Here is a 23,449-nt window from a genome sequence, read left to right on the forward strand (position 1 = left end):
CCCTTCCTCCATAAAAAGACAGTAACCATTCAAAATGAAGCTGAAGAAGCCTTCAACTTCTCTAACATCTTCAGTGCTGGTTGATTCAATGCCACATTTCCAAATTCAATGCTTGAGTATTTCTTGTGCACTGCTCTCAATTTACTCTCAGGTGCAGTTGAGTGAGACTTAAGCAAAATTTGAGCGCAATCCCTGCACAATGCAGCAAAATTGAATTAAGAAAAATTCGCAAGACATAATTTGGACTTATACAAGTTGTTAAGAAAAATTACAGCAATTGGGGCTCAGAGAAGCCAGTATAGTGCTTGAGGGATTCAGTCCAAAGAGGACTCTTCTTTAATGTGCATCGAGCTGCATAGACTGCTGAAGCCGCAACCGTTGAAGGAGAATACATGATCATAGAGTACTGTATCAGACCCAACTCAGCAAAGAAGTAGACCATATGCTCCATCTAGAGCAATAAATTGAAAAGCAAACGAGTAATTTTAGCACTTCAAACTAAATTGAAGATTGAAGATGAAGAATATGATACATTTTAATTTTTACCTCTTTATCGCACATCGCAGCTTTTATGAAGCGAACAAGGAACACATACGGAGTAGGAACAGTAAGGCTCCATTCAAGCCTGTTGAGAATTGATTTTTCCATGGCCAGGATCTGTTCTTGGCTGTAAGCTCGGTCTGATATGCATATGAAATCCTCTACCTATGCCAATAAAATGCACAGTTTATTTATCATTGTTGCTAGGTGAAAATGTAACAACACTTTGCAAGGAAAAAGCACAACAAATTTACATTGCATTGGAGAAAAAGCCAGGTATATAGTATAAGTGATTCATAGTGCCATAGAATCAGAGAACTTTACTGACAGTTATAGAGTAATATAAGTGCAACAAATTTACATATGCAGAAAAGTATCAGGTATAATTAATGGGGAAAAGTTGAGATAACTACAATAATCTAAGATTCCTATTACAATAGAATCAGCCAACCAGAAGAAATACACAGTTCAATTTACTGGCAGTCGTGGACTCATTTATGCTGCAAAATAGTGATAGCAGTAACTTGTGAATTTTTTTGGAACGTATCTAGCAAAATGAAAGATGTAACTCGAGAAAAGAATCAAAGAACCGAGAGCAAACATACCTGTGGAGCCCAAATTTCCTCATACTTGGAGGCAATGAGCATGGAACTCACACCAACAAGCTGCAATTCTCTCCTCAGAACTTTTTCCATTGACAAATATCGATCAATTATATAGAAAGTAAGGTAGAGAGTCTCTGGCATCAGCTCAAATTTGTGATGCACTTCAATCAGCCAGTCTCCAAGAATGGCCCTCATTTTCTCATTAATCTCTGTCTGAGAGTCTATATAGTCATGAGGCCTGCTAGATTGCTGCATAGATGTTACAAACAATCACAGTCAATACTTGAACAGGCAAAATTGTGGTACAATCACCTAAAATGAATGAATAATCAAACCTCAGAAAGCTTATAAAACTTGTAAAGATCCTCAACATAGTCAACAACAGCGAGTTGATCACCGATATCTGATGCATCAATGTCTGGGATAGAATCTTTGAGTTTTTCAGAAACACCGCAAGCAGCCTACATGAACCCAAGATAGATGCAAAAGATTAACTCAAAACCTTAAACATGGTATTGATCTAATTATCTACTTTACTTTGTTACTCTAATTTCTTTCAAATTTGGTTTTTTTCGTGGGCTAGGCTATTTTAGGAGCATTACCTTTTTAATATTTGATTTAAATCCACGTCCGGTAAGATTTGAATCCAAAAATTCACTGACAATTTGTATCGCGTTATAATTTTATACTCTACCAATTACCCATTGACCTGCAACTTTCTATTTAAGTCCGTTACTCATTCTAATTCTTCCAAATGTGGGACTATAAATACAGATCATTGATCAAGAACAAAAATATTTTTACCTTACTACGAGCACTAAGCACCGAGCTCATCGTGTTGATCTTCTTCCTCCCATTCTTCCTACTTGCATCAGGTCTTTCCTTCAAATTCTCATGGGTATCGGGACTGATCTCAATTACAATCTCAGGCTTGGGCTTGATTGCAACTGCCTTTTGCTTAACTTCTTTGATATGGGCTTTTCTTATATCTCCATCAACAGCAAGAACCACTGGCTTCTGCGCAAAAATTACCATCAAGAATTCAATTATAAATTTCTTGAAGAAAAAAGGGTGTACTCAGTAGGCCCCCAAACTTTCAACATTGTTAACAGAAAACCCAACTTCAACCATTAATTTCAGAAAACACCCACGAACTTCTGATAAAATTTCAGAAAGTCCCCATTATATGCCATTGGGAGTGTACGTTTAAAAAAATTGCAAATGTTTGGAGAGTTGATTGACATTTAGAATGCTTAGAGGGTTAATCGACATATAGAATATTTTAAGGGTTATCAAGAAACGGGTCTAACTTTAGGGGGGTTATGTGAAATCTACCGAAAAACAAGTTATGGAAATAAATTTACCTTGTTCTGGACAGCATCAGCTTGAGCATTCGCTAGGAGTTGAGCACGAAAGCTTCTGCGAATAAAGATTGGTACTAATTAGAGGATAAGAAATTGAACAATAAAAATTTTTTGATTGTCAAAAAAAACAGTACCTGGTAATTGGACGCGAAATTTGATGCAATGGCTTCCCTTCGACGATGGCAGGCCGAGCGCCGACAACATTGCCTATGTCTCCGAGGGGTCGGCGATTCTTGTCATCTTGAGCAGCAGCAGCATTCTTGGCTTTTGCTTTTGGTATACCTCCACCTTAAAATTAGGAAATAAAATTATAATCCATAAAAAATAATGGGAAATGAAGAAAAGTAGATGAACCAGATAGAAAAGATCATAAAAAATTAAAAAGAGTGTACATCCTCACAATTTGACAAAGATTAGCGAAAAAAGAGCAAAAAGGAATAAACCCAGATGGAAAAAGAGCAAAAATGATTACTATTGACAAATATTAGTGAAAAAAGAACAAAATGACGAAACCTAGATAGAAAAAGAACATAAAAGAGTAAATGATAAGTGAAAAAGAACAAAAGAGAACTAAAATAAGGAAAAAGCATGAGCCCATATTGCTAAAAAAGCCTCTCTTGTGAAACAGATTAAGACCCATTATAGGGGGGGAAATCCCAAAAGAATTTCAAATTTCAAATTAAAGAAATTGAAGAGCAGAATAAAAAAGACCCACATCTCACATTGCGTGAAGAGGGCACAAGAAGCAAAAATTACTGGTTTTTTTTCCTCAGTAATCAAAAACAGTGAAAGAAAAGAGAAGGTTCAAAAAAATTTCCCCTTCTCTTCTCTCTCTTCTTTCTCTCTCTCCCCCTTTCTATTTCTCTCTCTCTGACTGTTATTATTATTATTTTATTACTTTGCAATGATCTTGGGGTTAATTTAACAAGGGGGACTTTAATCTATAGGAAGCGAACGAGAGGCGGTGTGCCTCCAACGGTCGAATTTCGTTTGAATTCTCAACGGTCATATTCCTCTAGACTGTGAGTCTGTGATAACGGGTTTGGTAGGGTTCACACCCCGGTTCCACCCATTCGCATAACAGAAATGCTATTTGGCTCGCGTTTAAACTCGCAAAAACAACTCGCGCTTACGTGGAACGAGACAGCTCAGCACCCAGCACCCGTGACCTTCTCTTTCTTCCCCAATTTCTGATCTCTCTCCTCACTTCAGAAAAAAACCCCAAAAGAGAAGGAACTCCCCCTTCCCAACCCTAGCAACCCAACTCCCCTGTCGTCAACTCTGTCGTCCGACGTCCGCCGTCCGCCGTCACACCGCCGCCATCACATCGCCGCCGCCTCCTGAAGCAGATCCGCTCCTAGACTGGTCGCCGCCGCCCCCTGAACCAGATCCGGTTGCCGCCGCCCCCTGAACCAGATCCGCCTCCATCGTGACTGGTCGCCGCCGCCCCCTGAACCAGATCCGCCTCCACTTCAAAACAGGTACTTTTCCTCTTTTGAAATCCATCAAAAACCCTCCAAAATCGTGCAAATTTCACCGCTTTAACTCTGATTTGATATGATTTCTGTTTGCCTCTTGTTTAATTGAAATGGTGAAAATTGTGTGCAAATTGTTTGACTGAATTCTTGGTGCAAATTGTGAAAATTTAACCAAGTTTAACCAAGTTTCAACTCTGTGTTGTGTTCATTAAAACTCGTTAACAAGATAAAAATTCGTGGGTCTTTCCGTAAAATTTTCCGCGGGTCATTAAAACTCTGTGGATATTACTGGTTAATTGATCTTTCCATCTAGTTCCTTTACTGGTTAATTAAAAATTCCTTTACTGGTATGTTAACTCTTTGTTCAATTTCTGCCAACTATTTTTCTGTAAAGTTTATTGATGATCAATTTGAACAGGCATGGCAGATATTGAAGAGTTTGATGATTCAGTTGGTGATGACTTGAATAATGACTCGGTTGATGAGAGAGATGAGTTGCCTCAGCACACTGATCAACAGATTGAGCAAAATGAGCCGAAAATTGGGATGGAGTTTAATGATCCAGATGAATTGTTTGAGTTCTGCAAAAACTATGCAAAGATAAGTGGGTTTCCAATTAAGAAACATACAAGAAGGAAGAATGAAATGGGCATTGTTAGAAGTGTGACCTTAGTATGTGGTCGAGCTGGCAAACATAATAGTACTTGTCAAAATCCCCTAAAACCACAAGCAAGCTACAGAGTTGGGTGTAATGCAAAGATAACAGCTAGGTTAAATCTGGACGGAAGATGGGAAATATCTGTGGTTGTTCTGGAGCATAATCATGGACTTAGCCCTAGTAAAAGTCGTTTCTTTCGATGCAACCGAAAAATTAGTGCACATGTTAGACATCAAATTAATCTGAATGATCAAGCCGGAATCAAAATGAACAAAAATTTTAGCTCACTGGTACACGAGGCTGGTGGATATGAAAATATGTTGTGTGATGAAAAGGCTTGCAGGAACTTGGTTGATGAATCAAGGCGTTTACGTCTCGGCGAAGGTGATGCTTCAGCGATTATGAAATATTTTTCAAGGATGGTGGCAGAAAATTCAGGTTTCTATTTTGATATTGAATTGGATGAGGAAGATCATTTGAAAAATGTATTTTGGGCAGATGGTAGGAGCAGAGAAGCTTACAAAGAGTTTGGTGAGGTCGTCACTTTTGATACCACATACTTAACAAATAAGTATGATATGCCATTTGCACCATTTGTTGGCGTTAACCATCATGGACAATCAATTTTACTTGGATGTGGGTTGATTTCAAAAGAAGACACAAAGACTTTCATATGGCTATTTACGAAGTGGGTTGAATGCATGGATGGATGTGCTCCGCAAGGGATAATAACTGACCAAGCAAGAGCCATGAAAAATGCAATTGAGATTGTTTTTCCAAACACTAGACACAGATGGTGTTTGTGGCATATAATGAAGAAGTTGTCAGAAAAGTTAGGAAGATACACTGAATATGAGGCCATCAGTTCTACCATGAAGGGAGTGGTGTATGACACACAAAGTCCACAAGAGTTTGAAAAACAGTGGAATGAAATGGTTGACATGTATGGATTGGAGGATTGTGATTGGTTAGGTGAATTGTACGAGGAGAGAAATCGATGGGTTCCATGTTTTGTCAAAAATTGTTTTTGGGCAGGAATGTCAACTACTCAGCGAAGTGAAAGCATGAATGCTTTTTTTGATGGATATGTCAATTCAAAAACAACTCTGAAACAGTTTGTTGAGCAGTATGAAAATGCATTAAGAAACAAGGCGGAAAAGGAGATGCGGGCCGATGCAGAGTCATTTTCAAAGGTAAAAGCTACTGCAACAACTTATGATATGGAGAGTCAAATTCAGGGAGTCTACACTTTAGCAAAGTTTAAAGAGTTTCAAGCTGAATTCACGGGAAAGATATATTGTGATATTGTAACCTATCAGGAGGGAGCAGGGGTGCTTGAGTATGTCATTCGGGACTTGACTTTGCGGTTGGAGGGCGGCAAAAGGATTCCTAAATTCTTCACAGTATCCTTTCGTGAAAAGGACAATGAAGTTCAATGTAGTTGTCAGTTGTTTGTGTTTAAAGGCATAGTATGTAGGCATGCCCTTACCATTCTTATCCGTCACGAAGTCAGCTTTCTTCCGGAAAAGTACATTTTAAGAAGGTGGAGAAAGGATGTGAGGCGAGCCTACTCGAAGATGAAAGTTAAATTTAATACTTGGGTTGTCACACCTGAACAATTACGCTATCGCGAGCTATGTCTTGCATTTAGTGAGGTTGCTGATCTTGCTGCTCAAAACAACCATGAATGTGAGGTTGTTAAAAAATGGATAGACACCAAATTTAGAGAATTACAACTTGCTGAACCAAGTCAGAAAGGAAAAGAAGTACTGATGAATCATGATTTTGTGGAAGAAGAAAAGGAATATGAAAAGGAGGAAAATGAAAACATATTGGATCCTCTCTCTCAGACTCGTAAAGGTCGGCCTAGGCAAAACAGAATTAAGCCAACAAGTAGGCGAAGAAGGAAGAAAATTGATCGAGATGCTAATATGCCCATCAACAATCCATCACAGTCTCAAGAGGGTGTTCTTTCCTACACACAAGATAGCATGGTTTCGAATGCTTACATGCCACTACCAAATACTATGCATCAATGGGGGATGTGTTGGCCGGCACAACAATTAACAAATGAAAATATTTTGATGGATTTCAAAAGAGGAAAAGTACCTGTTTTGAAGTGGAGGCGGATCTGGTTCAGGGGGCGGCGGCGACCAGTCACGATGGAGGCGGATCTGGTTCAGGGGGCGGCGGCAACCGGATCTGGTTCAGGGGGCGGCGGCGACCAGTCTAGGAGCGGATCTGCTTCAGGAGGCGGCGGCGATGTGATGGCGGCGGTGTGACGGCGGACGGCGGACGTCGGACGACAGAGTTGACGACAGGGGAGTTGGGTTGCTAGGGTTGGGAAGGGGGAGTTCCTTCTCTTTTGGGGTTTTTTTCTGAAGTGAGGAGAGAGATCAGAAATTGGGGAAGGGAAGGGGGAGTTCCTTCTCTTTTGGGGTTTTTTTCTGAAGTGAGGAGAGAGATCAGAAATTGGGGAAGGAAGAGAAGGTCACGGGTGCTGGGTGCTGAGCTGTCTCGTTCCACGTAAGCGCGAGTTGTTTTTGCGAGTTTAAACGCGAGCCAAATAGCATTTCTGTTTTTTTAAAGACGAGTGATTTTCAAAATAATTATGACTATCAGTCTTATCCCTTATTATCCATATACTAAGAATTCAAATAATTGGTGGGTAAGCCACTCCCACGACGTCAACATCAAATAAAATTCAGCAAACTCAACACTTACCGATGACAATATTAAGGGAAAATTGTGTCGAGGCCCCAGTATGAAAAAAACCGATGTGACCAGCCCCTTAAATTTTTTCCCATTGTCGATTAGATCCAAAAAAACTCAATTAACGTATTTGAGCGCCTCCACATCAGCCGTATAGAGAAAAGATAATGTATTTCCTCATAAACCCTAAAATGTCATTCTCCTTCCCGATAAGACAACTCCCCACAATCGTACCTGCATAGCGGATATATCGCGTCCTATTAACGGCAATCTGATGGTGAAATTGGAGGAAAATTCCCCCCATTTTTCTCTATCATGAGCAATAACGCTTTATGTAATTTTTAGGGCTTTTGCTCTTCAAGTATGAATACTCCTTTTGTCCTAAAATTCTCTCCATTACTCCTTCTATCTTCCCTTCATTAATGTCTAAAAATGCTATCATCTGCATGGTATCGTCAGGTGATAAAATAGTTTTCTTAAAGAATTAACTCTTCAACCACCATGATGAAACTGAAATTTTATGCATCGTAGAGGTTAAAAATTCCATACGATTGACATTCAAAGGTGAAACAAACGACAACTTCAGTTTTGCGATTGAGAACGAAGATAATTTGTGGTCTATGGTGGAATATAACCGTAATATTGGGTTATGGTCATATGAAAGCTTTTCAAAAAGCAGAATTCGACTTTTCATAACAAGTAGCAAGTTCCACAAGACCTGTAAGTTATCAATTTTTTTTAATTTGTAATTTATGTTTGAACATCTTGGAAAGATGAAAGTTTAAATAAATATTGGCTAAGTGTGATTTCTGTTTGAAATTTTTTAATGTTAAGTTCAATAGGTATGATGTTAAGTCTAATGAGTTGGAAGTTAAGTCTAATGGCTTGTATGTTAAGTCTATTTGGTTGAATAATAAGTCTATAGGTGGAATGTAAGTGCAATAGATTATATGTTAAGTCTAATTTATTCAATGTTAAGTATAAGTTGTTACACATTAAGTCTAATGTGTTATATGTTAAGTCTAATTGGTGTGATGGTAATTCTAATTGGTTCAATGTTAAGTCTATAGAGTTGAGTATTAAGTCTAATCGATTGATGTTAAGACTAATTGGAAGATGTTTTAGTCTAATGAAAAACATGTTAATTGTAATGAAAATAATGTTAAATCTAATCTGTTAAATATTAATTCTAATGAGAGGAATTTCAAGTCTAATGAGTTGAATGTTAAGTCTATTCGGAAGATTGTCAAGTCTAATAAGTTAAATATTAAGTCTTGTTTGTTAATTCATATTGGTTCGATATTAAGTCTTGTTTAGTTTTTATTATTTATTTAATTTTTATTATTTGTTGTTGATTTTGTGTTTTGTTTATTTTCTATATATTTACAACGTTGCCCCCACTTTGAACTCAAAAAATAAAGATTGTGGTCCGCCGACGTCAACATGTGTTTCAGATAGTATTCCCGATGATAGTCTGTCTGGGGACAATGTTATGATGATTAATGGCATGATTAGCAATTCAGAGAAAATTTTTGCTTGGTGGCACATTGCTTTAATTTAATAGAGATAATCGTTTGACAATGTGATAGAATTAAGATTAATTTTGCTCTACTATTCAATGGCCAAAAAGTTTAGTACGAATTTGAAAAGAATGAACCAAAACGTATTCGAGTTTTTTTTTCCCGATTTAAGGAAACCAAAAGTTACCTATGGCTGTTATTTGCCTGTCCACCTAGAAATGAAATTAGACTTGCTATAAAAAAGTGCGCGAATAATTACACTTGTGGGCAACATGATAATAATGCCGGTCATTCAAGAACCTCTCAAAACTTCATTGTGACCCAGTTACAACCTTTGTTGAAGATCTGGCTAGACATATGCCCTATTAATTTTCAAAAAGAGTTTCTAAGTTAGTATGAGCTAAGAGTCGAGCATAGTAAGATATGATGGGGGTAAAGAAAGAGCACAAGAACAATTATATGGTGATGCTTATGAGGCCTATGATCAATTATGATGGCAAGAGATAATATTTTCCATATTAATGTGCAAAAAGCATTTAATTTTTTAAGTTTTAATAGTTAAGTATTTTCTGTGAATTCTTTTAATGTAAAGTATAAGTCAATTCATGTTGAAATAGAAGTAACTTCATGTTAAATTGTATGGAGTATAAGTAATTACATGCTAAGTCTAATTATTTCATGTTAAATGCAAAACATTGATGTGAAGATTAAGCAATACCATATTAAATCTAAACTATTTCATGTTAAGTTTAATTCCTTTCCTGTTAATTGTGATGTAACTACTGTTAAGTCTAATTTGGTTCTTGTTAATTTTAACATTTATTTTTAAATTCACCAAATAGTCGATATGTAGACAATGTTAAGGAGATAAATCTAGGTAGCTATATTCATGTTGAACAAAGTGAGGGAATGTTTACAAGACTATGCATTTGCAATGCTGCTTGTATAAATGATTTTTTGCGTGGATGTCGACCACTTATATTTTTGTATGTGGCCTTTCTGAAAGATGATTCAAAGGTATACTCCTCACGGTTGTAGCATACAATGGAAATTAAGGGATATTTTCACTAGCCTATTGCACATGCGATCAGAAAAATAACATTAATTGGAAGTGGTTCTATAAGGTTTGTGATATATACTCTATGAAAGGCTAGATTCATACAATCCTCCACATCAGCTAATTATAATATCAGATGCGTATAAGGGAATTAGAGAAGCTTTTAGAGAATTTTTTCAGATGCCCTACTCTAAATGTGTTCTACATATCGTGGAGAATTTCAGATTAAAATTGAAGGATTTGGGACTAAAGTCGAAGGATACTCATGTATTGGAGAATCTATTGCAATTAGCTTGTTACAAGTATACTAAAGCAGAATGGAATGATTATATGGACGACAATAAACTGATAAACGAAATGGCATATAATATTATCACCAAATACACTCCAGAGAACTGGGAAAACGTGCTCTTTCCTAGAATTAGGTAAAGTATAAGTCATCTCATGTAAAGTACAAGTAATTTTCTTATTAATCATAGCTCATTTACTGTGAAGTATAAAAGAATTAATGTTAAAGTATAAGTAATTTAATGTTAAATCAAAAGTTAGTTCAAGTAAATTCATGTTGAAGTATAAGAAATTTCATATTAAGTATAATTAATATCATGTTAAGTGTAAATCGTTTGCTATGAAGATCAATTCATATCATCATAAATCTAATTTACTTCCTGTTATGTTTAAGTCATTTCTTATTAATTCCAAATCGTACTTGTTAACTCCATATCACTTCTTGTTTATTGTAAGTAAATAATTGTTAAATACATTTCACATCCTACTAATTGTAATGAATTCCCTGTTAGTTTACGATATGGACTTGTCATCTCTAATGTTGCTGAGTCCTCCAACAAGTGAATACGTGAGGCTAGATTGCTATGGATACTACAAATGATGGACAAATTTTCAAAACCAACCTATTTGGATTTTTATTCCCAAAAAACGACCCCATTCAGTTTTATTTGCAAAAACCGACCTGGTTTCAGCCTCAGCGCTGAAACCAGGTCGGTTTTTGAAAAAAACTCTCCGAAACTTCACGGGAGTTGAACTCCCGTGAAGTTTTTTGAACTATGAAACTTCACGGGAGTTCAACTCCCGTGAAGTTTCGGAGAGTTTTTTTCAAAAACCGACCTGGTTTCAGCGCTGAGGCTGAAACCAGGTCGGTTTTTGCAATTATTTTTGAATGGGGTCGTTTTTGGGGAATAAAAGTCCAAATAGGTTGGTTTTGAAAATTTGTCCTACAAATGATAGAGTATATACGTAAGTAAATTATGGTTCGCATGAATGATTGACGAGACATGGCTAAAAATTAGAATGGATTTTTTTGTCCTAAAGCTGAGCTTGTCCTCAAAGAGAATATAGAAAATGGGTGCCCATTAGATGTGCGTCAATCTCATAAAGGATTATATGAAGTACAATCTCACAAAACTTATCAAGTGATTTGGAGCATAACACATGCACGTGCCAGGCGTGGGATATAACTCGTATGCCTTGTAAACATGCATGTGCAACTATTATGTTTATGAATAGAGATATTTACCAAATCTGCGATTGGTTTATGATGGTTGAAACTTTTAAAAAAGTTAGGAGCCAATCCTTTACCTCATCCCTGATTATGAGAAGCGCAACATACCATGGGATCATATCTATATCTTACCGCCACTAACAACAAAAGAAAAGGGAGAAATAAAACTAGACGGTTCAACAACAGAACTGTTTATACATGGCCAGTTAAATGCTCTCGATGCCATATGGAAGGTTATAATCGTGCAACATACAACAAGCATGTCGCTGATTAAGTGTTTCGTAGGCTGTTAAGTGTTTTGCTTGTATAGTTATATACTATGTATTTTTATGTCATTGGCTGTTAGTTCTATGTCAAGTGTTTTGTAGGATGTTAACTTATAAGTAATTTCATATTTCATGTTAAATGCGATTTGTTTGCTATGTAAGTAATGTAGTTCATGTTAAACATAAGTCATTTCATGTTAAGTATAAGTCATTTCATATTAAGTCTACATAATTTCCTACTAATTTTCAGTACTTTGTTGCTAACTCTAAATCACATAATGTTAAATTTTAGTCATTTTTTGTTAAACACAGTTCACTACCAGTTAAATATATGATAATGAACCCATACCACTCCCTATTAAATATAGTTAATTTTCGATTAAATCCATTCCACACTTACTCTTAAATGAAGGTAATTTACATGAATCTAATTAGGATTAACACTAACTTAATTATACTTAACATGAATCTAATTAGACTTAACATGAAAAAACTAAAACTTCATAATAAATAATTTACGCTTAATAGGAGATGAAATAGACTTAACATGAAATATATTATACTTTACATGAGGAATTATACACCTTAACAGAAATACTTAAACATGGAACAAAAATCATTCATATAAATTTTACTACCTTAAGGGCCTGTTTGAATTTGTAAGGGGTGAAGGGAAGTTAAGGGAAACTGAGAGAAGGGAAGGGAATGGAAGGGAAGGGAATTCCCTTCCCCTTGGTTACACCCCAATTTGGGGGTAACAAATTTTATACTATTAGGGGGTGAACCAAGGGGAACTAGGGTGAATTAACTTAACAGGTGAATGGAAGTGAATGGTTCCCCTAACTTCCCTTCACCCTCATTCCCCTCAATCCAAACAAGCCCTAACAATTTAAACATGGAACTTACGGGACTTGGTTAACTTTGACTTGGATTTAACAGAAATACTTTACCACTTCGCTCACGAACTGTGATCGACAATGAAGATTTTGCTTTATTTTTTTTGCTTAGACCGTCTTTCATGACCGCCATCGTCTTGCCCCTGCCGTCCACTCGATGAACGACTTTGAAATCGTGATCAAGTTCTTTCTTAGACAACATTTTCGCCGCGCAAACCCTACTCTAAATTGAAATTCGGTAGAGAGAAATAAAACTTGAGATTTTTGGGTTCCGGTTAATAGTAGAAGAGAGAGGGAGAGAGTACTTGAAAGGAAGATATACTTGGGGCCTTGGAGACAAATTTCCCTAAAATATTAATCTCAATACAAAAATATGTGAATCAACAGAAGCTGCAGCAGTAGCATCGAGGATACCTAGCCCCCGCCGTTGTCGCCGACCAAGTTCCAATGGTACTCATACTATTTCTCACTTTCAACTTCCTTAAAAAAAGTAGGAATTTGGTAAAAATGTTTGCTTTTTTGTTTTGTCTGTTTCAGGCCTCGCAATCTCAATCTTTGCTTAGGTCGGCGATCTCGAGCATGGAGAAGGCATATTTGAGTAGGAATCCGACCATAAGATCTATCATCGAAGCTGTGAGCTCAGCCGATGGAGGTCCTGTTTGCTACGATCACTTCACTTTCCGAACACTCGCGGTAAGAGATTAAGGATTCATCTTCAAAAGGTACATTTTGTTTTATTTCTGGGTTTATAACAAAATATTCATATGGAACTACTTATAAACCCAATTTCTATTTCAGTTGCTACAGTTGTTGTATATAAGTAGGTATATTTGGGTGAAAGGTGCTTTATTTGTTGTATGAGTAGCTTTATTTGGATTTTAGAAATAATTCAAAAAATATATTTTCGGTTTAAGAATGATTTTTGGATGGGGGTGATTTTAAAAATAACTAAGGTAAAACGATGAGTTTATATGCAAAAAGAGGCCGTAAAAGTTTTCCTTGATTCTATTTTGTTGTTTATATTTTTTTTGAGTTTGAAGATAGATGGTCATGGGATTGATTCCGTTGCAAAATTCTTCTTGGATTGTGGTTATACTCAACGAGACGAACTGAGGTTTCCAGCAAAAAAGCTGAAATGTTTTTGGTTTGCCCCTCCGGAGACCGAGTATAGTAATACTATTAGCTTGCCTTTGCCTCGGGTTTTTATTGCAGAGCTTCTTGTGGATGAGTTGAGTTCTCAAAGTCAGGTATTCACTGTCAACAAATTGCAATCATTTATAGTTTCTATGCTTTTTGTTGTGATATTGTGGCAAATTTTAGTTTCTAGTTTCATGTTTTTCTTTTCATCGATGACTATTGCTTATGCATATAGGAAATAATAAGAAAATATGTTAAGATGGATGCAAATGGAAACAAATATGCGGTCCTCGCAAGTATTTTGGGATGTTTAACCTGGGAGAAACCAACATTTGCTGATTATCAACAGTTATCCAGGTAGACTTTTCTTTTTTATATACTTCTATGTGATTATCCAAGAGTAGTTGTGCATGCATTCAGTCATTCTATATGTTTGCTTTGGAATATTGAACAATATGTCGAAGAAAGTTGATGTGAGTATTGATGTACATTGCTATTGCAACAACTCAATAACTCGAATTTTAGGTGACGTTGTTTTGTATATGGCATCTGAGCCCTAGGAGTAAGAACTCCTTGTTCAAGTCCTGTTTTAAGCATAGTGTTAACTGGATGAAGTGGTCTTCCAAAAGGTCATCATTATTGAGTTGATAAGAGTAGTAATATTCTGTTGTTCTTGTTCTTTTTAATTTTCCAGGGAAAGTGAGTTTGCTGCATGGGTACTTGTTCATGGTTATTTAGTGAATCATTTCGCTATATCTGTTCATCGACTGAAATCACATATTAGGAGCATTAGAAATCTTAATCAGTTCCTCGAAGATCAAGGGTATATATTAAACTCCGAAGGAGGGACACTGAAAGGTTTGCCACCAAACTTTTTTTTTCTCCTTTTTCTTGCGGTTTGTTGCCCACTATTTTCATTAACCTTTTAGGAGCTTCTATGTAATGTTCACAGAGTAATCTCATTTATGGATGTTTTACATGTATTTATTATTCATTCACCTGGAAATACTATGAAATTCTCTCGGATTTCAGTAATACAGCATAAAATATGTGCTATGAAGCAACAGAAAGATGCATATTATATTATATTTCAATTTCAATTTGTTGTTTGACTGGACCTGAAAATTGTCATAGTTTGGAAATATATACGATTCTCAGATCTTTTTGTTTTTGCCTTTTGCAAGCAGTGAGCCCTGATGGCCTTCTGTTGCAGAGTTCAGCTGTGGCTGATTCGACCTTGTTCACTTTTGCTGATGGTGTTACTGAATCTGTTCCTTGTTCGTACATTGAATTTGCAGAACGCCTTATATTGCCTCAGAATGAAAAATTAGCAGATGAAGAGGTTTGAATTCTTCTCCTCTCTTTACATCTTCGGTTCACATTGCATCATCCAGTCTTTTTATTACTATTACTAGAGTAACCAAGACGGTAGCTATGTTCTTGTTTCCATACAGGATCATGCTCACTTGTTGAGGTTTCAAGTCTCAACAAAATGCTGCTCTATCGTCTAGCATCGTAAATAGTTTCCTGTGTTTAAGAGAACTGTCTTTGTTTGGTGCAGATCGAGGAGTTTCATAGACGAGATGGTTTTGATGTGAGCAATGCCTACGGAATCATGGAGAGTACAAGGATCAACTTTCAAGAAAAGCTGCATAAATGAGATTACCAACATCAGCATCATAGCCATGTATCCTTGCATAGTTGCATGTATATAGGTCTTCCTGTATACGTAAAACTGTGTTTGGACATGTAATATGCAATTCAGTAAGCTATAAAGTACAAGCCATCAATAAAACTTGTACTATCCTATCCTGTTATATCTTCAACATCTATTTGTTCATACAGTCTTGTCTTGCAGTTTCATAAACTGATATCCTGATTTCCGATTAAACTGTGTGTAGTTTGTTATTTGCTCAGATATTTGTCGATTTTATTTTCTTCGTCTATTGCTTGGACATTTGCGTAGAAATGATTTCTTTCATCTCATAAATGTGTGCATCAGCACAAAAGGATCTCAGGTGGTAGTACTGCCAATTCTGATGTAAAATGGTGAGGATTTATCATTTTGCTGACTCCTTGCTTCACCCTTTTCTAACTTCCTTACTTTGAAGTTCTATTTTGACAATTTGATACCCAAATTCGATGCCTAAAGCCTTAATTTGTCTCACTTTTTCCAAATTCAAAAAACTAAATTTTGTAAGAAATTTTGTATCCCATACCGTTTGTATGTTGAGATTCTCGAACAAAATAAACATCAGTATTTTGTAATTTGGGGTGTCAAATTATCAAAATAGACTTCAGGGTGCAGAGTTAAAAAGGGTGAAACACTATTTGTGTGACATTTTGCAGAAACTCTTCAAACTTCAGTGGGGTTAGTTGAGGAAATTGGAAACGCTTTGGGAGTTTTCAGAAACACCCAAACATAAGTGACAATTTTAACATTTAGAGGGTTATTGCAAAACCGGTCAAACTTAAAGGGGATTTTGTTAAATTTACCCTTATTTGTTTGAATTATTGTGATGGATTGGTGCTCTCTAACTACCACTTATTAATTACAAGTCAAACATATATTATATGTATTAGAAACATAAACTCCGACTCATGGCCTATTATATAATCAGCAAACTCAGCACATCTTATATAATCTAAGTTCAAAAATATGGAGTCATCATCATCAGCGGCAACAACAGCTTAGAGAATCCCCGTTCCCCATTCCTCTCCTATAGTATTAACACTATTCCTCTATCTTAATTTCTTCAACAGTTATAAATCATGTTAAAAAAAAAGATTACGTTTTTATCTATCACAGGCTCAATCGTTGCTTAGGTCCGTGATCTTGAGCATGGAGAAGGTGTATTTGAGTAGGAATCCGACTGCAAAATCAATTATTGAAGCTGTGAGCATGGCGGAGGGAAGTCCTGAGTGCTATGCTCACTTCACTTTCCGAACACTTGCGTTAAGAGATCAAGGATTCATTTTGAAAAGGTACATTTAGTTTAAATTTTAAATATTCATATTGAGTTATTTATAAGCTCAGTTTCTGTTTCAGTTGCCATACTGACCTTTAAGTTGCTATAGTTGTTGTATAAGTAGGTATATTTTGTGTCAAAGTTACTTTATTTAGTGTACCAGTAGCTTTATTGGGGTTTAAGACATTATAGTTGGGTTTAAAAATAATTCAGCATATATATTTTGAGTTTAAGAATGGTTTTGGAAGTGGGCGAGTTTAAAAATAAATCAAGTTAAAACTTTCCTTTTATAAACAAAAAACCCTTTTAGTTTTCACTGAATATTATTTGTAATTTAAATATATATATTTTTCAATCTGCAGGTAGATGGTCATGGGATTGATTCCATTGCGAAATTCTTCTTGGATTTTGGTTGTACTCAACGAGATGAGTTGAGGTTTCCAGCGAAAAAGCTTAAAGTTTTGTGGTTTGTGAAAGACCCTAGGGGGGTTGAATAGGGTTTATGCTAATTTAATCCCGATTTTATGCCAATTAAAAACTTTCTTGATTAATTAATTCTTGCAAAAGATATATGAATGAGTTATGAGCAAGAATGTAAATTACAAGCACAAAATAAATATACACAAAGCAAACTCAAACACAAGATATGATCACGGAGTTCAGGCAACCCTTAACCTACGTCTCCGCTCCTCACCTCAAGGAGATCTCCACTATATCGACACATCTGGTTTGAAAGCCGGAACTTCTCTACACACTCGGTTTTTTAGTTTACCGAAAACTCTACAAAACACTCACAATGTACACACACAAACTACAATCTTAAGTGTTAGTCCTCACGTATCGCCTCCTTCAAGTGCTCGGCTTTACTACCTCTCACTAGGCTTTACTACCGACGTCACTCCTCTTGGTATCGACTATGTCCTCACCACACACTCCTTTCGGTGTAAATGTGTATTACAAAGTGATACTCACAAATGAAGCTCAAATACAATAATTTATTCTCTAATATGATACTCACAAATGAAGCTCAAATACAATAATTTATTCTCTAATAATGAATGAGAACACAATGAAGCTCACTCTCACAATATCACTCACCACAACCCACAATATAGTGTATGTAATCCTAAAAGCTCAATAGGGATGTGTATGTGATAAATGAGTACAAATAAAATCTAACTCAAAAAGAACTAGTAATAAAATAGATATGAAATTCAAGAATAAAATGCTAGATAATTGAGTTAGGGAAACTTCTCTATAAACACAAAGAGTGGATGATGAAATGTTGAGGATGAATTCCTCAACCAAAGATATAAGCTCCTCTTTGTGAAAACCAAACACCAAACTTAAAATAAACTAAATCAAACTTTTAAACTCTTTTAAAACTTGTTTAAAACTCTCTTGGGTAGTTAAAATAGTTAATGCAAAGGGGTATTTATAGGTTTGAAGAAACCAGCCCAAGAATCCAACAAAAACACTTAAAAATATTAAAATAATCAAAGCTGGAAACTAACCGTTACCATGCCAACAGCTAGTTACAAGTCGACTTAACAGAGCACATAAGTCGACTTGGCAGAGGAAAATAACATGCAGAAGAACAATGTATAAGTCGACTTATGATCGACTTTCTACAAGCCGACTTACAACGCTTGACAAATAGACTTGGTCGAGAGAAAATGCACATCCCAGGGCAGTTCATAAGTCGACTTATCCCACCTGATAAGTCGACTTATGAACATGCACAGGGACTGTGCATGTCCAAAATCAGACTATTGAGAGGCCTTAAAAAATAGTAAATAATTTTTTAAAAATATAAAACTTTGGGAAAAGTTTATAATCATGAATACAAACATGTTGAAAGAAGAATTTTTCAATTTGCATTTATCATTTGTAAAAATCACTGTATTCTGCAAAAACACTAAAATACGTGTTTATGTAAACATGTGATTTTTGATTTTTTTGACTCAAAACAAGTTTTGAAAATTTATGGAATATTTTTATGGACATAATAAAATATGTTTATGATGTATATATAGTCCAAAACATATTAACATAGAATTTGCATAAAAGTACCTATGTTTTGAGAAAAATCACAAATATAAGTGTGTGTATTGAGCTTAAAGAATTGCACACGATATATAAATCCTATACTAGATATACCAATACAATATCATGAGAAGCTTGATCTTGTTTGACTGGATTTGCACAAGCTTCAATGTCAGTATAGCTCATATTCCTGTGTATATAAAACAACACAAAACCAAAATGCTAAAACCAATATTAGTCTTAAATTATTTGTAAAATCATCATCAAAACAAGAAGGCCAACAGTTTGTTCCTCCGAAGACTGAGTATAGTAGTGCCTGTAGCTCTCCTTTGCCTAGTTTTGTTGTAGCAGAGCTTCTTGTGGATGAGTTGAGTTCTCAAAGCCAGGTAGCTACTCTCAAGAATTGCAATTTCTACTTTCTATTTTTCATTGTTCTCGTTTCATCAATGAATATTGCTTATGCATGCAGGAAATAATTAGAAAATACGTTAAGATGTCTGCAAATGGAAACAAATATGCGGTCCTCGCAAGTACTTTGGGATGTTTAACATGGGAGAAGCCAACATATGCTGATTATCAACAGTTGTCAAGGTAATTATTCCTATGTTCTTTTATCTTCACGTGTGATTATGCAAAAGTGGTTTTACTCATTCTATTAGTTTTCTTGGGAATATAGTTGAAGACAGACAGTTACTAGAAGTATTGATATACATTATTAGTGCTCAACTGCTACTTTAAGCATACAAATAAGGCTTTATCAGTTGTACTTCATGTCTCCGATTTCACGTGCTTTCTTTCACACTTAGTGTTTTTGGTTTTTTTTTTGTTTAATTTGTTTTTTTAACTAGTTTTTGTTTTGCTTCCTCACAATTTTGGGGCTTGCACTTCTAGATGAAGTTGTTTCCCAGAAGATCATTGTTAATTGAGTTGATTGGAGTAGTAATTTTTTTTTCCTGTTATTTTTTTCCCCAGGGAAAGTGAGTATGCTGCATGGACTCTTGTTAATTATACAGTGAATCATGTCACTATATCTGTTCATCGGCTGAAGTCACACATTGGGAGCATGGAAAGTCTTACTCGATTTATTCATGATCAAGGGTATATATTAAACTCTGAAGGAGGGACCTTGAAAAATGAAAGGTTTGCTCAACGTTTGTTATCAACCTTTTAGATGAGTAATTTGTCGAAAATTAACTTTGCTATGCCGCAACATAAATAGTTAAATACCAAGTCTATATTGTGTCACCTCGACAATTTGCTACTGTTTTCTCTTGGTAACAGAGAGTGGGGCTGCAACTTTATTATTCTCATAAAAACATATCCCTGTAACAAGGTATGAGGAAGGTCTCAGGCAGAGAGATAAGTGACATCAAGTCAAATTCCACGGACCATGAATTTAAAGCAAATTTAAAAAAGAAAAGATAGCTCTAACATGCTGCGTGAATTCAGGTTTAGGCGCCAAAAGGACGGTCAACCTGCGGGAACATGAAAATATAAAATTATGACCTTCAACCCTCACCGTAACTTCGGGATTAGGTACCTCTCATAAGATGAAACTGATTTTTATTTTCTGGACATTGATTTTTGTTTGTCTTTTTCTATGAAACTATACAAATTTGTTTCGATTGATCGAACATCCACTACAATAAAAGTTGTCATTTATAATATATTTTTTGTCTCTACGTGACACATTTTTATATGGCACAAATAGAGCACGACACATACCAAAAGTGTAGTTAGAGCACGTACGGAGAGCGTCTCTCTACACATGAGAATGTGTCACAAAACTCACGACACATATATATGTCGAGAGTGGTGACACATACATGTATCACAAAACTCATGACACATATATGTGTCAAAAGTAGTGACACGTAGTTATGTCTAGACCATAAACATATAAAGAGTAACATCATTTAACATTATAAATAACTTCTTAGAAGGTCACCCATACTAGTAGTCTCACCAAACTAAAGCACACTTAACTATAGAGTTTTTTTAGATTATATGCTGTCATAAATATTAATCATCATCATAATTAAAATCTAAGATTTATTATTTAAGCTCACTAATAGGTTCTCTCACAATACATGTTAGACTATTAGTCTTTTTCAATTTATATTTAATTGTAGATCAAATAACACAATTATGTGTCGTGATATGCTACATTTTTTATGTGTCACTATTGTTTAATTCTTTGCAAATAAAATGGCACTTTCATATTTCATATGTGTCAAAAAATAAGTGTGGACATCTACAACTTTTGTTGTAGTGAACCAACACTGGTTGAATCACATGCTCCATTTTTTTTACTAATTTACTCACTGTATTTGACATCTTTTCTAACAGTTGATTTCCACAAGTCTTTCAAGTGATTATGGTCTTTAAGCAATGGGGATATATCAGACTCTCTGATCTTTTTGGTTTTGCCTTTGTAAACAGTGAGCCCTGATGGCCTTCTGTTGCAGAGTTTAACCGTGGCAGATTCGACCTTGTTCACTTTTGCTGATGGTGTCACTGAGTCTGTTCCTTGTTCGTACTTTGAGTTTGCGGAACACCGTATATTTCTGCAGTACAAAAAATTAGCAGATGAAGAGATTTGAGATTTTCTCCTCCTTTTATAGCTTTACCTGACTAACCTCTGATCTGTGTGTACTGGAAACTCCTTGAGTTGTGACTGCCTTTTTGTTAGTGCTGGTGCAAAGTGTTCGAAAATATCGCATTGTTAGGAACTTCTATAAGGGTGATATATATCCAAGTATGATTCTTGTGTAGTCAGGAATATTTGAAAGGGGTGAACACCCAAATATCATTCTTTTATAGATAGACTTTCGTCAACTTTTAAGCAAGATATTGCAGAGGCTAGCTTCTAGACTACCTTTGAAGTTATTTATTTGTGTATTTATTATTAGCTTTAAACCTGTTTAACTTCAAAAAAGAGACTTTTTTCCTTCTCTTTTGCACTATCATTGTTTTTAGCTTTATCGTGTTTGCCTTAATTGTTCGCAAGTAAAGATGTTCCCGAGTTTCATCTGTATACAGGTGTTCGGGTGCATGTTTCTTGGTTATTTTATATTGATATGAAACTCCAGTGCTCATCATTATGCATGTGCAAGACATTCTACGATCCATTGTATTTTACTCGCCTCTCAGATTCTATGAATACATCAGCATTTTTTTGAGTGAAGATCGGGAGTTTGACATCTGACATGGAAAAGAGAAGAGGACACGATGATAATGTTTTAACTTGCACACATATATGTAGAAACTTTGGTATGTAATGGTTCAACGAAAAATAAACTAGTGATTGAAGATATCCATACTGTTCTAGTGTGATCTGTAAACTCAGCCTAATGTTTTTGTTGCAAAACATATAGAACTCCAACCAGTCTTTAAATATGTGGAAGAAAATTGCAATTGTGCCCTGGAATCTCTTTTTTCTATCACCTGCATGGTGATGGGCTTTTTGCATTTTATGTCTAAGCTGTAAACTCAGTACAAATTACTGCTAAGGTTTGAAGGTTCACATAATCACATTGTATCCTCTTTCAGCTTCTTGTACGATTCATTACTGTTCCTAGAAAAACCAATTTAGTATCTTTGTTACTTCAAGTAAGTTGTTTTCTGTTTAAGAGAAACCGACTTTTTTTGGTGCAGATCAAGGAGTTCCATAGACGAGATGGTTTTGAGTTGGGCAGTGCCGATGGAATCATGGAGAGCACTTCGATGGGTCAAGTTTCAAGGAGGACTGCATAACTCAACCTGCCAACATCTGCGTTGTAGCTCATATATCCTAACAAGTATATGTATAGGTCTTCCTGAATACTAGAGTGAAAAATGGCAGCATATACTGTGGGTCGCATGGATTATGTAATTAAATAAACCGAAAAAAGTGTATTCCATCATAAAACCTGTATTATCCTATCCTGTTTGACGCTCAACATCTCTGTGTTCACGTATTGCAGTCTCATTTATTGATAACTTGTTTTTCAAAGAAATTATGTAACATATGCTTTTTTCTCTTTCTCTGATCGATCTATTTTCTTCGCGTATCCCTTCCACATTTACATAGAAACGGTTGCTTTCATCTCGCATACGTTGGCTCTGTTGAATATCAAAGTGTGCATCAACATAAAAGATCTCGGGTGGCATGTAGTACTGCAAATTTGTTGTGCGCAGCGGAAATTTCGGCAGAGTTTCTGGTGCACAATAAGAGAGAAAGATCGATAAGAATTCTTGTTTTTCAAATGGAACAAGAATCTGAAGCCTAATTGTTTTCAGCGAAAGTTGACTCCATTGTCGATTCCATTAAACTTTGATTTGTTTACACGAAATTACAATGAAACTAAACAAAAATTACAACTCTCGAGAAAATAACACAGAAATTGTCTATCAACTCCTGCTTTGTGGGACTTTGCCTGTGCCGTGAGTGCTTTGGCTCGTTGACCACCGATTCAAAGATCGTGAGGGTGTTTAGGGATCTCTCCTTCGTTTATCGAAGTAAAGATTTGAAAACGAATATCTTATCGATGTAAGATGTCTGTTCTTCCAAAGATCAAGTCTGAGCTTAGATCTCTAGGAATCACCGAATGATGCTTGTCAAATGGTGAAAGTTCTCTCTCTTCTTCAAAATCACTAAAAGCTCAAGCCTCTTCTGCTCCAAAATGCTCTCCCCCTTTTAT

General features: G+C 35.8%; 3 protein-coding genes and 1 pseudogene across 3 annotated transcripts; 3 read left to right on the forward strand and 1 right to left on the reverse strand.

Moving 5' to 3' along the window:
* LOC109827358 (G2/mitotic-specific cyclin S13-7-like) lies at positions 1-3,937 on the reverse strand. The gene is made up of 10 exons (XM_020394354.1): positions 3,824-3,937; positions 3,010-3,022; positions 2,644-2,797; positions 2,510-2,561; positions 1,950-2,162; positions 1,481-1,606; positions 1,146-1,394; positions 547-705; positions 273-451; positions 1-192 (listed from the first exon to the last, which is right to left on the reverse strand). Exons 1-10 carry the CDS (start codon positions 3,935-3,937, stop codon positions 30-32), a joined length of 1,422 nt encoding a protein of 473 aa, XP_020249943.1. The 3' UTR covers positions 1-29.
* Positions 3,938-4,407: 470 nt separating this feature from the next.
* On the forward strand, positions 4,408-6,927 carry LOC109827359 (protein FAR1-RELATED SEQUENCE 9-like). Its single transcript, XM_020394355.1, has one exon. The coding sequence runs from the start codon at positions 4,408-4,410 to the stop codon at positions 6,925-6,927; it is 2,520 nt and encodes an 839-aa protein (XP_020249944.1).
* Positions 6,928-12,627: 5,700 nt separating this feature from the next.
* Positions 12,628-15,578, forward strand: LOC109827361 (annotated as a pseudogene).
* A 1,016-nt stretch (positions 15,579-16,594) lies between these two features.
* LOC109827360 lies at positions 16,595-22,708 on the forward strand. The gene is made up of 5 exons (XM_020394356.1): positions 16,595-16,737; positions 18,916-19,153; positions 19,237-19,358; positions 19,740-19,907; positions 22,425-22,708. Exons 1-5 carry the CDS (start codon positions 16,595-16,597, stop codon positions 22,594-22,596), a joined length of 843 nt encoding a protein of 280 aa, XP_020249945.1. The 3' UTR covers positions 22,597-22,708.
* The last annotated feature ends 741 nt before the right edge of the window (positions 22,709-23,449 follow it).

Source organism: Asparagus officinalis, unplaced genomic scaffold, assembly GCF_001876935.1.
Source record: "Asparagus officinalis unplaced genomic scaffold, Aspof.V1 AsparagusV1_Un162, whole genome shotgun sequence".
Taxonomy (NCBI): Eukaryota; Viridiplantae; Streptophyta; class Magnoliopsida; order Asparagales; family Asparagaceae; genus Asparagus; species Asparagus officinalis.

What these genes read in the sequence shown, in the direction of transcription:
- LOC109827359 (XM_020394355.1), top strand. Translation starts at nt 4,408, where the DNA reads ATGGCAGATATTGAAGAGTTTGATGATTCAGTTGGTGATGACTTGAAT.
- LOC109827360 (XM_020394356.1), top strand. Translation starts at nt 16,595, where the DNA reads ATGGAGAAGGTGTATTTGAGTAGGAATCCGACTGCAAAATCAATTATT. An exon ending in CAAGGATTCATTTTGAAAAG is followed by an intron (nt 16,738 to 18,915) that starts GTACATTTAGTT and finishes TGATCTTGTTTG; the next exon opens with ACTGGATTTGCACAAGCTTC. An exon ending in AGTTGAGTTCTCAAAGCCAG is followed by an intron (nt 19,154 to 19,236) that starts GTAGCTACTCTC and finishes TTATGCATGCAG; the next exon opens with GAAATAATTAGAAAATACGT.
- LOC109827358 (XM_020394354.1), bottom strand. Translation starts at nt 3,937, where the DNA reads ATGGAGGCGGATCTGGTTCAGGGGGCGGCGGCAACCGGATCTGGTTCA. An exon ending in CTGATGCTGTCCAGAACAAG is followed by an intron (nt 2,163 to 2,509) that starts GTAAATTTATTT and finishes ATTTTTGCGCAG; the next exon opens with AAGCCAGTGGTTCTTGCTGT. An exon ending in TTCTCTGAGCCCCAATTGCT is followed by an intron (nt 193 to 272) that starts GTAATTTTTCTT and finishes TGCATTGTGCAG; the next exon opens with GGATTGCGCTCAAATTTTGC.